The 16,536-nt window shown below is 44.3% G+C and overlaps 2 protein-coding genes across 3 annotated transcripts; one reads left to right on the top strand and one right to left on the bottom strand.

Annotated features, from left to right (window-relative positions):
* Positions 1 to 2,729: 2,729 nt before the first annotated feature.
* TUBB4B (tubulin beta 4B class IVb) lies at positions 2,730 to 6,616 on the top strand. Its single transcript, XM_077306301.1, has 4 exons — positions 2,730 to 2,911; positions 3,023 to 3,131; positions 4,543 to 4,653; positions 5,401 to 6,616. Exons 1-4 carry the CDS (start codon positions 2,855 to 2,857, stop codon positions 6,459 to 6,461), a joined length of 1,338 nt encoding a protein of 445 aa, XP_077162416.1. The 5' UTR covers positions 2,730 to 2,854; the 3' UTR covers positions 6,462 to 6,616.
* Positions 6,561 to 15,558, bottom strand: CIMIP2A (ciliary microtubule inner protein 2A). 2 transcript variants are annotated; one of them, XM_077306314.1, is made up of 7 exons: positions 15,454 to 15,558; positions 14,132 to 14,346; positions 13,035 to 13,402; positions 11,957 to 12,074; positions 9,831 to 9,925; positions 7,549 to 7,666; positions 6,561 to 6,697 (listed from the first exon to the last, which is right to left on the bottom strand). In XM_077306314.1, the coding sequence occupies exons 1-7, from the start codon at positions 15,507 to 15,509 to the stop codon at positions 6,609 to 6,611; spliced, it is 1,059 nt and encodes a 352-aa protein (XP_077162429.1). In that variant the 5' UTR covers positions 15,510 to 15,558; the 3' UTR covers positions 6,561 to 6,608. The 2 variants fall into 2 exon arrangements, with proteins under 2 accessions (XP_077162429.1, XP_077162430.1); XM_077306315.1 differs by lacking the exons at positions 6,561 to 6,697; positions 7,549 to 7,666 and adding an exon at positions 9,484 to 9,572.
* Between the last annotated feature and the right edge of the window lie 978 nt (positions 15,559 to 16,536).

Genomic DNA, 16,536 nt, shown 5'->3' with positions numbered 1-16,536 from the left:
TGAGCTTACAACTTTAGTCCATGCACATACACACACACACACACACCAGTACCTTTTAGCAATTGTACTTTCCAAAATACCAGTGATTCATATTCCAAATGTACTTGGAGGACAAAGTAATAAATAGTATCATTATAAACAGTCATATTAAAGGATTGTAATAAATCCTCATAAGGTACAGATCTTTTAAATGAAAAAAGAGAGTTACTACTCAAAATAATAGCCACATAAAGAAAAAAAAGCTTCCTTGAAGATGTGCATTTCCAAATTACAATCAATTAGGTTTAAAAATAGAGTGAACAACAAGAAAAAAGCCAGAAATCTCATTGTTTTTATCACTGCAAAGTAACATTCTGGCCTGAGTGCAGGTGGCTGTTTCAAGCACACAGGTCGGTAAATGTTAACACATGAAAATGGGCCACATTCAGTAAACAATCTGACCCTTCACTTCTTGCAGTTACTGTACTCTGTAGCAGCTAACATTGAATGCTAATACATAAAAGTTGATATGCTCTCTAAAAAACATAATGGCCTTATGATACCTTTTAACTGAGTGGAAGAAATTAATATGTATCCAAAATGGGGCCTTCTGATATATAGCTGCTGACTGGAGGGTCAGACAAGGATATTTGGGATGAGAATATAGACATTAAAAATGTGTGTCTATTTCCATTTGCAGTGTTACTGGATGAATAATACTGTATTGATATGGGGGACCTATGTTACTAAACAGCAACAGCTGGAAAATATGTTACAAGTAGCTCAAGGTTTTAGCTTTGAGAAACCCCAGAAGTGATATAATCGTGCAGAAGATGGTTGGGAAGCATAGCTGTGCACACACCCACCCAGGGACCCTCTCCTTTCTATCCCCTCCAAGGCCCATCATTGGCCATTGGGGGGTGGGGTCAGCATGACCACATATGTGGAGTCACCTGATAAATGTTTAACAAATTTTAAAATATATTAAAATTAATTAACTCCCACCCATTCAGAAAATCCTTCCAGAGCCATCAAGAAAACCTGGTTAAGAAAGCCTGCTCTGATCTTACAGGCACACATTAGGCTGTTCTTTGGTGGAGAAAGCAATGATGGTGGAGAAAGCACCAGGATACCTGGTGGATACTACAGGGTTCAGTATTAGGTCCAGTTCTTTTAAAACTTGTTCATTAATGATTTGGAGTTGGGAGTAAGCTGTGAATGCCTAAGTTGTTCCGTGTAGTGAGGCACTTCTGGGCAAGTGGGCATCGACATGTCAAGTGAAGTTCAACATAGATGAGTGCAAAGTAAATGCACATTGGAACCAGCAATCCTAACTATAAATATTCTTTGATAGGGTTCAACTTGGTGGAAATTGACCAGGGGAGAGTTCTTGGAGTTGTGGTACATAACTCACTGAAGTTGTATACTCAGTATGCAACTGCAATAAAAAAGGAAAATGCTATGTTGGGGATTATTAGGAAGGTGATTTGTCAACCAGTATCATAACCCTGTAGAATTCAATTGTGCGGCTTCATTTAGGATACTGTGTACAGTTCTGATCATCATACCTCAAAGAGGATGTTGCATTGGTACAGGTCCAGAAGAGGGCTACTAAAATGTTTAAGGTGGTGAAAAACATCTTCCCAATAAAGAAAGATGAAAGAGGTTAAAGGTTTTTAGCCTGGAGAACCTTCTATTGAGCAGGATTTGAAAGAGGGAAGAGACCTGGATTCAGTTACTGACAGATTGGCAAGCGTTAAAAACAACTTCTTTAAGCTTCCAAGAGCTTATATGCATTTATTTAATTTATACCCTACCTTACTCTCCAATGAGAATAAAGTGTTTTGTATCTTCTGTTTTATGCTCACAACCCTGGGAGTTTCACTCAAACAGGGGAAATACTAAGTGGGAATTTAGTCTTATTTTGGGACGGTGAGACTGAGGTAGCTACTGCTATCTTAATTGTGCCTGTATTGTATTTCTAATGAACCAGTCGCCTATTTTCTTTGCTGTGCAATCTGATCTGTGTTATACATCTACAAATGTTACTAGGTCACTTTTGTGACAGTGGACAACTGCTGTCAAGAGAGAAGTGGTGTTCAGATCGTTGCCATGGTCGCCTATAGTGTGTTTCGGAACCTTGCCTAGGTTTTGTAGCAGGTCTCCTTGGAGATCACCGTGGTACTAGATTCCCATGGCTATTAGAAGCCATGGTTACGCGTCCCCCGCAACCGCCTGTAAGGAATCGAGCCATTACACCAATAGCGTAAAGGTGCAATGTCTTGCACGCTACAGAAATAACGTAATAAGCATCACGAATAGGCCCTATAGGTTACTGGCGAAGCAGAGCGGAGCGCGCCTCTGCGGCCGTTACTAAAATACTCTTCTCGCGCTAACTCGCCTTCCTCCCGCTTCACAAAGGAAGGAGCCAATCAACAGTCGCTATCAATCATTCAAATAATCCAACAGGAAAAGACGTTGAAACACTGGGCTACTGGAAAGGGAGGGAATTGGAGCGGACCAATAGGAGGGGAGGAGGAAGGAGCCGCTGGGCGAGACGCCCGTTGCAACGGATCAATGAAAAAGAAGGAGGGAGAGCAAGCTCGAGCCAAAAATGTTCGTTTTATTGTAATTTAAGACCGGCAGCGGGATTACCCAATCGTCGTCTCCGTCTCATAGCTAGCGTCCAATAGGCATGCAGAAGTAGAGTGGAGTGAGGTTGCAGGGGCGCGCGCAGGCTACTAAAGCCCGCCCACTTTCTTGCGTCTCGCAATATATAGTTGCGTCCGTTACCTTGACGCAGCCAGTATTCTCTGCGCCGCCGACGAGATCAGAAGGGTAGCTTAGAGCTCACACGCTACGTACATCCGCCATCATGAGAGAGATCGTGCATTTGCAAGCTGGTCAATGCGGCAATCAGATCGGCGCTAAGGTGCGTTTGGGGCTGCGGTGGCGGGGCCGGGGAGGTACAGGCCTACATTGCGGCCGCCTTAGTTTTACTGCGCCATTCCCGTATACTAATTTTGCGGTTATTACATCTTAGTTCTGGGAGGTGATCTCAGATGAACATGGCATCGACCCCACCGGCACTTACCATGGTGACAGCGATCTGCAGCTCGAGCGTATCAACGTGTATTACAACGAGGCTACTGGTGAGGCCCTCGGGGAAATGGTGGAGGGGTTGGTCAGTGCAGTTCGTCTGGGTGTTGATTGGGTTCCAGCTTCCCTTATACAGTGGAGAGACCACTGTTGGCTCCCCCCCGGATGTTTCTGGTTAATTTTATTATGGACGCTATTGAGGCCATGATTTTTTTTAGTTGAATGTTAGCAGCCGTCCCCTTATCTCTTCTGTAGAAATTAATTCTTGGTTTTTATGGAAAGCAGCAGTGAATGAGTGTTCGTGTTCCAAGTTCTGGCCTAATCATTTCAGATGAATTTTGTAAGTAGGTCTCCCCCCCCCCCCCCCGACGGTAACTCCCTTGGGAGCATTATGTAATTACTTAAGAGCCTATCTGGGAACCTTTTTCATATCTGCTTAATTCTCAAAGAAGTATTATAGAAAAGCCGGCCTTATTACATTTGGCTGAATGTTTTTTCCTTTTTCCAATGTAATCTATTGGCACAAAGTGCGTATAAGCATGTGTGAATCTGCTTTTTTTTAAGTAAAATAGCTAGTAGCTTTTAGTAAGCACTAATATTAATATCAATTAGCAAAAATACAAACTCTTAGGGGCTTTAGGTGGAATGAAGGATTTGCTCCAGCTTGTAAAAATATGTTGGCTGCCTAAGCATGGCTATGATAGGGAATGGCAGAGGAAGAACAGGATTTGTATAGTTAATGCCAGTTGGACTCTGTCAGTTGATGAGGTAATCTGGAGGTGGTGAGCGGAAGGTACTGCTGATGGGACTGATGCCAGTCAGGAGGGATCAACCCTTCCTCTCATTGGACTCTGTTCTGCCAACGCAGTTCAAGCCCGCCAAAAGGATATGAAGTACTTGCAACTTTTGTACTATCATATCTTTTTAGTTATTTAAACTGTTGAAGTTTTTATATCACTTAAAAGTTTTAAAGGTTTATCGTGCTTAATCTTTGTATTCTCGTCTGTCTATGTAAATAAACTTGACTGCTCTTTTCCTAGCCTCAGGAAAACTTATTACTCACATAAAAGCATTGCATGGCTTCTTGAAGGAGCTGAGACTTAGTTTTTGGCTTGCTGGTTGTGGACATCTTTTGAATGCATAGTACATGTTTCATATTTAGGAATGTGTTCTGGAGACATTAAAAAAGGTTAAATAACTAGAGCTTAATTCAAGTGGGGAGCAGTGTTGATCTGAAGTAGCAGAATACAAATTGAGTCCAATAGCACCTTTAAGCCCAACAACGATTTATTGAAGGCTTGTTAAGCAGTAGCCATTTGTTTCTGGGGCTTGTAGCACTTCTAAAATTCCAAGGTGTCCCCCTGCTGGTTTGGAACAGCACATGCTACTTAGCAAGTGGACTAAGCACACCTCTGTGCTTTGTTTAGCAACACCTCTGTTTAATATTGCTATCTTCTTTCACAGGTGGCAAATATGTCCCTCGGGCTGTGCTGGTGGATCTGGAGCCTGGCACCATGGATTCAGTGCGCTCTGGCCCTTTTGGGCAGATCTTCCGCCCAGATAACTTTGTTTTTGGTGGGTACTGTATGGTTTTGCTGGGGTGGCTGAACACAACTGCAACCCTTAAACCTGTTTGCCGAATTTTACTGGTGGGGAGAACAAATATAAACTGGGTTGGGGGATATGTGACAACTTGAAGTACGTTAAAAACAAGCATTTTGTGTTTTACTTATTCCTTGGGGCCAACTGCCAACGTGCTAGCATTAATATTGTGTGTACAGACTAGTACAGAAAATTGTTTCTATATAATGCATGCACCTGGCATGATCTTGATGGCCATAAAACATTTGTTTAAACTCTGGGTTAAAAGGACCATCTTCATGGATTCTTCATCATTGTCATACTTGTGAAAATGATATACGCTAAAATCCCTGTACTGTAAAACGTTTGGCTTGCCAGGAAGTATGTTCTAAAGCTTGCATAAGATTTGTGCCAGAGGGCGTGTTCATCCTGGGTTGGCTTGGATATTGTTCTTACGTATTTGAGCTTTACCAGGATCTGTGTATGTATGAGCAATTCAAGGGTGTGAACCAGGAAAACTAGTGATCTCAAACATGCTAATATGTACACTGGTGGGGCTGAGATCATTTGTGCAGTTTGGAACTAAGCTACTGCTAAAACCCAGCCCTGAGCCTTTATTGCCACGTGGACAAACAAAGTAACCCTTGTTGGCAGACAGGCTCAGGGAAAGGATAATCTGCATTAATTTCCTTTTTAAAAAAATATCTCTGACTCTATTTAACAAGTGGACTTTTTTTACAGGTCAGAGTGGAGCAGGTAACAACTGGGCCAAAGGCCACTACACTGAAGGTGCCGAACTGGTTGACTCAGTGTTAGATGTTGTGAGGAAGGAAGCAGAAAGCTGTGACTGTCTCCAGGGCTTCCAGCTCACACATTCCCTTGGGGGTGGTACTGGTTCTGGTATGGGTACCCTCCTAATCAGCAAGATCCGTGAAGAGTATCCAGACAGAATTATGAACACTTTCAGCGTGGTCCCCTCCCCCAAAGTGTCGGACACTGTGGTCGAGCCTTACAATGCCACCCTTTCGGTGCACCAGCTGGTGGAGAACACAGACGAGACCTACTGCATTGACAACGAAGCCCTCTACGATATCTGCTTCAGAACCCTCAAGCTGACAACTCCCACCTATGGTGACCTGAACCACTTGGTGTCTGCCACCATGAGTGGGGTGACCACTTGCCTGCGTTTCCCAGGGCAGCTGAATGCTGACCTGCGCAAACTGGCAGTCAACATGGTCCCCTTTCCTCGGCTGCATTTCTTCATGCCTGGCTTTGCCCCACTCACCAGCCGTGGGAGCCAACAGTACCGTGCCTTGACAGTGCCAGAGCTCACACAACAAATGTTTGATGCCAAGAATATGATGGCAGCCTGTGACCCCCGTCATGGACGCTATCTCACAGTAGCTGCTGTTTTCAGGGGCCGCATGTCCATGAAAGAGGTGGATGAGCAGATGTTGAATGTGCAGAACAAGAACAGCAGCTATTTCGTGGAGTGGATCCCTAATAACGTGAAAACCGCTGTCTGCGACATCCCTCCCCGGGGCCTGAAAATGTCAGCCACATTCATTGGCAATAGCACTGCCATCCAAGAGCTGTTCAAGCGCATCTCCGAGCAGTTCACAGCTATGTTCCGCCGCAAGGCTTTCTTGCATTGGTACACCGGGGAAGGCATGGATGAGATGGAGTTTACAGAAGCCGAAAGCAACATGAATGACCTCGTTTCTGAGTACCAACAGTACCAGGATGCCACAGCTGAGGAGGAGGGAGAGTTTGAAGAAGAGGCAGAGGAGGAGGCAGCCTAAGACCTTGGCAGTTAACACCTGTAAATTTTGTTTAAAGCTTGTATGGACTTTATTCATTCCAACCTTGTTCTTGGTTTCTTTGTTCTGCACTTCTAGCTTTCTTCCTGATGTCATCTGTCTGATGCTGTACAGACATTAAAAGCTTTTTCACGCTGCTTGTTGTCTCCGTAGTAGTTCATCGTAATAAGCTTCCCGGGTGCTGTTTCCAAAGGTTAGAGCATAGTTGTGCCTGATGGCTGAGAAGATGACATACTTGAGTCAGTTGTCTCTGCTCAGACTTGTTTTCACCCAACATGTGATAACAGGACAGGCTTCATCAAAGGTGTGTCTGGTTGGCTTTTTTAGAGGTTTTGTTGCCTCAGCTAAGCAGTTTGGAAATGAGAATCTAGCACTATAGGGTCCCATTGCACATAAAGGTCACACTGCCTCTTTGGGGCTTTAAGAGAAGGCTATTTGATACTCCCCTGTATGATCTGACAGCTATGCTTCCCAACCATATTCTACACAATATTGTCACGAGGTTTCTCAAAACCTGAATGTTCTAGGTTCCTCAACAGTAAAAAAAAAAAAAGTTGAGAAAGGTTGGATTAATACTATAGTCTGGCCTTTGCAAAAAAAATTGCAATCGATCTCCAAAGATGAAAAAAGTTTGACTGCATTTTGCAGATATGGGCCTGGTGCAGCAATGCTTCTGATAGCCTTCTCTGGAGAAAGTTGGTACCAGCTTAGCTGTTGCTTCTGTTACTGAGGTTTGGTGTAGTTAAAAGAGTGGCTGCTTCTAATTTGTGGAGCCTGATTTCCCATTCTACATGCGGCCAGCCGGGTGACCTTGTGTCAGTCACATTCCTCTTGGAGCTTAGCCCACCTCCAGAGGGAGACAAGGCCATTGTAAGCTGCTTTTAGACTCCTTTGGGTACAGAAAGGCAGGGTATAAAAAACTTCCTAGCTTTTCCTTTGCTTTCTGTAGCCAGAGGGCAACATCTTTTTCACTTTAAGTGGGGGAGAGATGATTGGAATAATATTCCCTTGTCTTCAGAAGCGGGTTGGGTTTTTATGACTTGCTTGGGTGTGTTGGTAGCTGACTTACTTGGCACAAACCCAGTGTAGAATGGAATCAGGCCTCGGCTGTTGTAAATCTTGGTATTGGGCCAGTAGGTGCAGGGGAATCGCTTGCCAAAGCTGTACATTGGGCTTCTCATCTTTTCCTGTGAAAGGACAAATGAGAGACTGGATGGTGAAAGGTGCAGCCAGTTCTTTGCCTTGGTTTATGGGTGCTGCCGAATTTAGCCCCAGTGACCCCAGGAGAGTACAGGACTTCATATAAATTGCATTGGTGTGTGCAGGAAAATCTTCCAAGTTCCACTGACAAACATGTTCCCCCCAAATGAGCATGCTGTTATATTTTGGTATTTTCTAATCTATTTGCTTTTACCTTCAACCCAGATCTGGCAAGGTTGTCCTTGCTTCTCTGTACTGGTATTGAGGGTGTTCAGCTAGCCAATTAAGTTAATTCCTCCAAGGTACTTGAAATAGAATATGAGATACCTGCTGGATCAGGCTTGTCAATGATTTGATCCATCCAGCATCCCCTTCCCCCAGTGGCCAGTTTAACTGTCCTGGAAAAGCCCACAAGCAGGGCATAAAGGCCTACCCTCGCTGCCATTAGCAACAGGTATTTGGAGGTGTACTGCCTTTGAATGATCAAGTTTCATGTAACCCATCTAGATTAGTAATTGAAAACCCTGGTGTCAAGTCTGGCCCTGTTTCTACCAAGCTTATGCAGAGAATGGTAGCTTGACTATGTGCGAGGTGGACCAAACTAACCCAACAGTCCTCCAGTAAAACGTGTTAGTACTAGATCAGCACCCCTGAGCTGCTGAGGTAGATTATCATTGGCAGCATTAAGAGTATATTACCTTGGTTGGAGAACATTATACAACACTAAGCAGAATTACTTTTTCAGAAATGCACGCAGCAGGGAGACTGGGGTGAAATCCTCCCCTAGTTCCTGCAGAGGAAATCCTCCCCTAGGTCCTCCCCTAGTTCCTGCTTGTGAGCATGATTTCTCCTAATGAAGGCTGCAAGCCAACTGCACATCTTTAGATTCCGAGGTCCAAGAATGACTCACCCATTAATCATTTCCTGTGGCTATTATGACACATTAACAGTTACCACTGCCTTAAAACAGTTTTGAGTCTTCATAAAATGTTAAGGATGGTATTTGTGATGGCATCTCCAGTCTTTTTTGTACTAATCAGTTGGTGGTGAATGTGGCCATTCCCTCCACAGTGGAAGAGCACATTAAAGTTATCTGAGAAGGAAAACATTTTAAGAACATCCTAGAGGAGGCTACCTGCTGCATCTCTGTATGACTTACTGGTCTGTAGCATAATAGAAACAGCCATAGTGTACAAAAGACAGGAGGGGATGCCCCAGGCTTGCCATGCCTAATGGGGAAATTCCACGAACAAGCAGGGGTAAATTGGCAAGACTGGGGAAGAGTGGCACTTCCTGTTTCTGGCTGTCCTAAACATGAAAGGATTTGCGGCCTCTGAACAGAATTTTCCTGGTCTGCTTAAGTGGACTGCAGGGATGGATTGCCTGATGGCAAGCCCAGTCCATTGGTTAATCATGGGCCTTTCTGCTTGTCAACAGGCAAAGCCTGTTAAGTTTACCAGTCTGTCATTGTAGCTTGCCTTACTATATTTAGAGGGTGTTGGGAGTTTCTAAAATCAAATTGTGCTGAACAATAAATCACAGATATGAGACAGGAGGCTTTGTTCCAACAGTCTGGAAATCAGTCTTAATGCTTTTTTTGCAACCCAAGGCTAAAACGAGTAGCAGAAAATTCAATTTAAAAATGCCAAGTTCAGTGAAGAGTCAGAGGGTAACTAATAAAGTTCCAAGTATTTGCAAGAACGAAAGCTTTCAAAAAACAGCAATATCTTTTAATAGAGACAAGAGAGCTTTTAAAAACAGCAGTGGCCGGAAGGTCAAGCCTGGGATTGCAAAACCAACCTGGGCCCAATTAAGTCTGGTTTGTTCTTGATTTATGGACTGCCTTTATGGACTGCTTTTCAACCAGATGCGCCTGTTCCTGCGTGCCTCCCCCTAAGCGAAAGCGGAAATGGAGGACTGGTTCAGCTGGTGGCCTTCAAGACAGAAGTCCAGCTGTGGGATGAAGGCAGCAGAGAGGAATCCCCTCCAGCCACCCTCTTGAGGGTACTTGTGCTGACCAATTGCAGGGTTTTCTTTTGTGTGTGTGTGTTAGGGGGGGTGAAATATGCTAGGTCAGTCTGTAACCAACCTGCTACTAAATAATACCAGCTGCCCCCTGTACCCCAGCCTACTCCTTGGGATCTACTTTACCTGATTGCAGTCAAATTCATTCATAGCATCTTTGACTCCCTTCAGGTAGTTGACTCCCATAATCCAGGTGAAGCGGGGGATGAAACCAGTATACCCTGGAGAGGGAAGAGAGAGAGTTTTGGGTGCAGAGGGTCATAGGCCGAATCAAGAGAACTTTGGGCTCCAAAAGTAATTCAGCAAAAGTGTTGAACTGGGCTCGTGGGCCTGAGGGCTACTCATTTGGCTGGGGGGGGCGCTTGATAGCCAGTGTGTAACTAGACCTGTGGCTACAGCAGCCAAATTTGGCTGGCCCGAGAACCTGATTTCAGTAGCATGCTGTGCAAAAGTGAGATTCTTGTGGCACAGAGACCAGCCTATTACACCCCAACTGCTAATGACTGGAATAATAAAAGGCTCTGAGTACCATCTACGGAGTAAGATGCCTGTAACATCTCTGCATGGTTTGTTTCTCTGGCCAGGTTTCCCATGAATTGACCTTTGGTGGAGACTCATTTCCACAGAATATGTGGCTGGGTTAATAACTTCCAGTTGCAGAATATAACACAACTTCCACACATCTGTTCATGAGTCGCTAATCCATTTGTCCCTAATTTGGGGTGGATGATTCTACTGTGCTTTGTTCTTGGGTATAATTAGATTGTTCAACTATGTTTGAAGCAGCAGAATATTCCATCCTAAGAGAAGGTTTACATCTCTACATCTGGGTTTCTTTGACAGGAGACTCACCCAGAACAGTGACTCATGCATAGACATAATGGGTGGGCTCCACTAGGGACAAAGAACAATATTTAGGAGGAAATGTACTCCTATGTTTAATTCAGAAGGAAAGGGAAGCCTTGGGACCACTTGTGGCATAGCCTTAAAGTTTCACAAATGTCTTGGGGATTGCTATTTCTCTGATGATTTTCTAGCCTCCGTGACTTTATCTCACCTCCTGCATGATGAGGAGGTTAGTCCAGAGGCCTGAAACTCTTGCATTAATAACGTAGATAAAGCCAGCTCTCTGTGCTCTGGAAGTACAAGATGGCAACCAGGTTCTGAGAAGAATCCTTTCAGGTTCCACAGTTAGCTTGTGAAGTGGACAGTGGTGATTGCTTGAGAGATAAGGCCTCTTTAGGTGAAGAAGCAGCCCAAGAGGATTGAGACTGGTGCAACATGTGTCAAACAGATGAGGTAGCTGCTAACCTGCTCTTGGGTTCTTCAGAGAAGTAGGTACAGGGGCTCTGGCCTACCTGGTTGTGGTGTCATCTACCCTTCAAGATAACACTGTTCCTTAATTCTAAGGGCATGGAGGCTCAGCAGACAGGACATGGAATTCCGCACACGTTCAGAAGCGGCCTTGACCGTTCAATTCACTATAACCATTATGTTTTATGGGAAGGGAAGGTTGCATTACATCAGGCCTTTCCCCTTCAGCCCTTCTCTACCCCACCCCACTCTACACAGTCCCATCTATCATTGAGGGCACTGCCTCAACAAAAGCAGCACTTCCCCCCAACCCCTTAACAACTCAATGAGAGTCACTGAGAACCGAGACAGCCCCTATTTGTGTAACCCCATCCTGGGTTCTGTTTTGGAATCACATCAGGGCATGGGAGAAGGCGTTTTCTATCTATCCAGTCTCTTGTTTTTATTCCACCTTTCTTCCGTGGAGCTCAGTAGTGGGGGACAGTACCATCAAGTCACAGCTGACTTATGGAGGTCCTCTGGGGGTTTCCAAGGCAAGAGGCCTTCAGGGGTAGCTTGCCACTGCCTACCTCTGCATCACAACCTTGGTGTTCCTTGGAGGTCTCCTGCCCAAATACTTGCCAGAGCCAATCCCGCTTAGCTTCTGAGATCTGACGAACTTGAGCTAGCCTCAGCTTTCCAGGTCAGGGTCATGGAGCTTAGAGCAATGTGCAATGCTCTCCTTTCTGCCTTTCAGCCTTGTAACAACCCTGTGAGGAAGACTAGGCTGCTCTAATGCCACCCAGCCAGCTTGAATCCAGATCTCCCAGGACATAGTCTCATACTATTACCAATAGCCACCCTAGTTCTTTAACTGGGATAGGATTGAAAGAAGCAGAGGTGCAATACTAGGTTAATTTCCTTCAAGAGTTTCTTTGTCTCTTTTTCTGCCCGCCTACCTGAGATGGCTTTACGCTGAATGAGGTTGGGCACATCTAGCTTGGGGGTCCGTCCAAACCGTCTCACATCCACTGTTTCTGTTACCTGAGGGAGAGGCACTGCTTCAATCCTGGTTGGCTGAAAGGCAAAGGGAATTCTTATTGGTGCTGGGAGCTGCACAAAATAAGTCATATGGGGGTGAGCTGTAAGCATAACTTGCAAGGTTAGCATAGAAGTGGAAAGACAAGGTAGTGCAGAAGAGGATTAAACTAGGACTGAGGGGGATCTTAGTTCACATTCCCACTGGCCATAGACCTGTCACTCTCAACCCAGCCTACCTCAAGGGATTGTTGCAAAGATTATATAGCTAGTTACGTTTCCTCCAGTTTTGTCTTTGTCCATTCCTTTTCACGGAACATCTATTTTTTTGGTATGGAATAAAAGGGACTTCTGACTGTAATCAGGGAGTTTGAAGGAGAACAATGACCCCCCCACCTTGGACCTTGTTAGCTCAAGGACTGCATGGTCAGCAGAGACACCAAGTTCTCTGCAATTCAGACCCACAGGATTACAACCAAGTTTCAAAGCAAATTTACAGAATATATTCCTCCTTAAGAGATTTATTGTCTATCCCTCACTGCCTTCCTTATCAGCTGATGCTTCTGGTCTAAATTGTTTTTGCCCAAATGGAAACCCATGCTCATTGGAGCACTTGATAAGTACTTTTATCCTACTTTTGCACTGTCTCAATTCACGGTGGGTTATGGTTGCCAGTGTAAACCATGCTCTGCACAAATATTACAAAAGAAAAAACATGAGCTCAAATGAAACTTGTAAAGTTGAAAGAATACAGCAGGGAAGCCTCCAAGGACTTTCTTGCTGTATACTCTCAACTTTACAAGTTTCATTTGAGTTCATTTCAATGGCCCTTAATAACTCCTTTGAACAAGAATATAGTGTTTCCAGGCCAGAATACAACCCATCCTCACCTCCTCAGGGAGGTTGTTCCAAGAAACAAGGGCCATGGAAGAAGAATTTGCTCCAGCTTTAGCCACTCTTACTAGTAGTCCTGTCTGTTGAACGAGCTATCACACATACCTGATCAGCTCCAGTGCGCAAAGGAGCACTCCTCCAGCCCTGCCCACATGATAAAGCAATGTCTGTGTTGCAGGGGCCATGTGTCTCCTTTTGCCCGCACACCAGTGGAATATCAGGGTGGCAAATCATTTTCCGGTCGCCCTGTTCTGATACCAGCTGTGTGCCAGCAGAGGCTGCAAATTGCCTCCATCCTGGTCCGCATGATAATCTGATGCCAGGGTGGCATGGAGAGTATTTTCTCTGTTCAACTAGCTGTGTCAAATTGTCATTGGGCCATGACTGGGGAGCAGGTGGGGCCCCAGTCCTTGGTACAGGGGGCCTGGGTTCTGTGTCCGGGAGAAGAATGGGGCCTTGATAAGGAATAGCACCTGAAAAACAAGCAAAAGTAATGTTAGCTCATGTGAACAAGGCCTCATCAGAAACTAGCAGAGAGGGGCTAGCAGCACATGACAATTTTATGTAGCTTCTTGGCTTGTAGTAATCACAATTTTCTTTTCAAAACAATCTAATCTGTCTAGCTAAACCAGTAATTCCCAAGGTTCACCAGCATGCAGCAATGAATACAATTAAACAGGCCCAGAGCAACCATTCGCAGAGGAGGTTTCTCTGAAAAGCGACCAGATCCAAGTGGTATATCACCAAAGCAGCATCCTTTGAGTGTGGGTAATTCTTCATTGGGTGTAATTGCATAATTCAGGTCCTCAGAGGAGACTTCCAGTTGCATCTCTGTACCTCTCTATTGCATACCCATCTAGAAACTGCCCTTCAGACTTACACTGCCTCTGACATGGAAGTTTCATTTAGCCATCCTGGCTGATTGCCACTCATGGCTATATCTTTATCCATTCATTTGTCTAGACTGGTTAAAGAGCAGAATGTGACAAATTTATGCTCTTTTAAGATAAGCATGATCAGATGTGATCTGCTCCCTTAAGGCACACTGTAGGGATCTCCGGGTCATCTCCCATTTCTAGTAGGATGGGCCAGATATCTCTGGTTGGTGGTAGGCTCTCTTCCCATAATTCCAATCCCAGAGGCTGGCTCTGACATAATCCCTTCCCCTCAACTCTACAATTTCACTAATAGTCTACTTTCACCTGTGTATCGAGGGATGTAACTTTGATACTGATCCATCATCTCATGTGTAGGGATTCTCCTTTGGCTGAAATCCTCAATGAACTTTGGCTTGATCAGCGGTGCCAGCACCGAGGAAGAACTTCTTGGGATCTCAGGGTCTGTCAGTAATTGGGAGGTGGTTCTGCCATATGTCTTTCCAACCTGATAGCGGATCTGAGGGTAAAACCCTGCATACCTTGAAATGAAATAGCAGATAAGAGGGAGAATTCACACTGGTCTTCATTGTCTTTCAGAAAAGGTACATTAATTCTGGTGCATCATATATATATGTTTATTCTTGTGACTACAATTGTGATAGTCTTACTTGGAAATGTTCCTGCTTCAATTCACATTTCAGGAAGAAATTATCTCTGCTATTACTATTAAAATTCAAGAATCCAGATCTGATATTGTTGTGGGTAGCTGGATCCTTGGAGGCTCAAGTCTCCTCCATGGTAAGCAGCACTGTTCATCAGTTTCAGCTGCTAGCTATGGCCAGTCTTCCAAAAGCTATGGCCAGGCCACAGTAATCAATGCTGTGATCATATCCAGGTTCGATTATTATATGTGATCTATTTCAGTCTAGCTATATTGTTACAGCCCTGACCTGGATAGGCCACGCTAGCCTGATTACGGCAAATCTCAAGCTAAACAAGGTTAGTCCTGATTAGTATTTAGATGGGAGACCACCAAGGAAGTCCAGGGTTGTAATGCAGAGGAGGCAATGGCAAACCACCTCTGAATGACTCTTGCCTTGAAAATCCTATGGGGTCACCATAAGCTGGTGGTGACCTGATGCCACTGTCCGTCTCCACCATATTGTTACAAGTCAAGTTGTTTCAAGCAAACAAAAAAACACTGGCTTTATTCTTCGGTATTGTGGTTGTTTTATGATTATTCAAAAATGTGTTTTATTGTGTTAATTTCTATTGTAAGCCTGGGGACTCCGTATATAATGGCAGGGTAGAAAAGTTTTAAACAACAATGCTGTGTCAAGCAAAGAGATAGCTCCTCAAAGGACCTTTTAGTCCTGCATTCTGCTCTTGAACAGAAACTATCCAGATGACGAAACGAATATCATAATGGCAGAAAAGCCTCTCCTGTTGCCATACTTCCCCCCCCCCCTTCCTGGTACACAAGAGTATCCTGGGAGCTCCACTCAACTACCGAAATTATGCTAGGATATAAAAGGCATGTAAATAATTTCCCAGTTTATTTTAGCCAAACTGGGGAAAATGCTGCAGTTTTATTTGAGCCTTCAGTTTTTCAGCATCTGCAAATAGAGCAGAATGTGATGACTTACCCAGGAATATAGTATGGCTCTTGAGGGAAGAAATTACACTTCTGAGACTCCGTCATTGTGGACCAGTATCTTTGGTTTGCTTTCTCAGTTTACCAAAAGCAGGGGCTGATTAAGTTAAAACAGCTTTGTTACCCAGGAAACCATTGTGAAGGACATCTTCAACAGCATCACTATGTAACCTCCACATCTTGACTATCCTGATTGACAGGGGTATGATGGACAAAAATTCAGATTTCCACGATGATAGAATTAAACCAGTTGAGATTTTGACCTTGTTAAAGGCACAGAGTATCTCTTCAAGCATCTTTAAAGAGCGGAATAAAAATGTAAGCAAATAACAAAAGAGCCCCTTTCTGAATCCTATATGGGCAAGACACTGTGGGCCTTCCACCAGGGCTTAAATTTATCAATTTTTTGTCAGAGAGCAGCTCTGACCCTGTTTTCAGTCCCAGGAGGACAGTAAGCATGCACAAACCCTAAGCCTAACCCACAATGTGGAGCCCATGGGTGCCATGGCACTCCCCGACCCACCAAGTATTTTTAGAAAGTGGGTAAGGCCTGGTGAATTTTTTGCATTGCAAGGGTTTTGACTGGCTGTGCAGATTTTGTAAAAGTTTTATTTGGCAGCAGCTGCTACCACAGCAGGAAGATATTCACTGTGTGACAGAATGTAAGCCCCAGTAGCCATTTTACAGATGGCTGGGCCTCCTGCCCACAGCCATTTTGTAGCTGTCTCCACTATGCTATGTCCAAATTCCAAAGATTTCTGCAAGCTTAAAAAGGTTGCGGATCCCTGCCCTTCACATTCCAGTCCTGAATGATATATGCACTAGTATAAGTATCATATAACCAGCATTACAAAAAAAATGTGAACATTCTGACCAATTTTTGTTTTTTTCGACTTTGGCAGATGTTAAGCAGATCAAACTGTGGTGGCAAGGCTATATAGAACTGTAAAAAACTGCCATGGTCACACCATATATATAAATAAATAATCCCTAGAACAAGGTTGCTAGTCTGGAAGTGACTGAAAGAGGAACGAAAGACAGAAATCCACCATTTCCCCAATCTCTCAATCCCTGT

This window comes from Paroedura picta, chromosome 12 (assembly GCF_049243985.1).
Source record: "Paroedura picta isolate Pp20150507F chromosome 12, Ppicta_v3.0, whole genome shotgun sequence".
Classification (NCBI taxonomy): domain Eukaryota; kingdom Metazoa; phylum Chordata; class Lepidosauria; order Squamata; family Gekkonidae; genus Paroedura; species Paroedura picta.
This window is presented reverse-complemented; position numbering and strand designations above follow the sequence as displayed.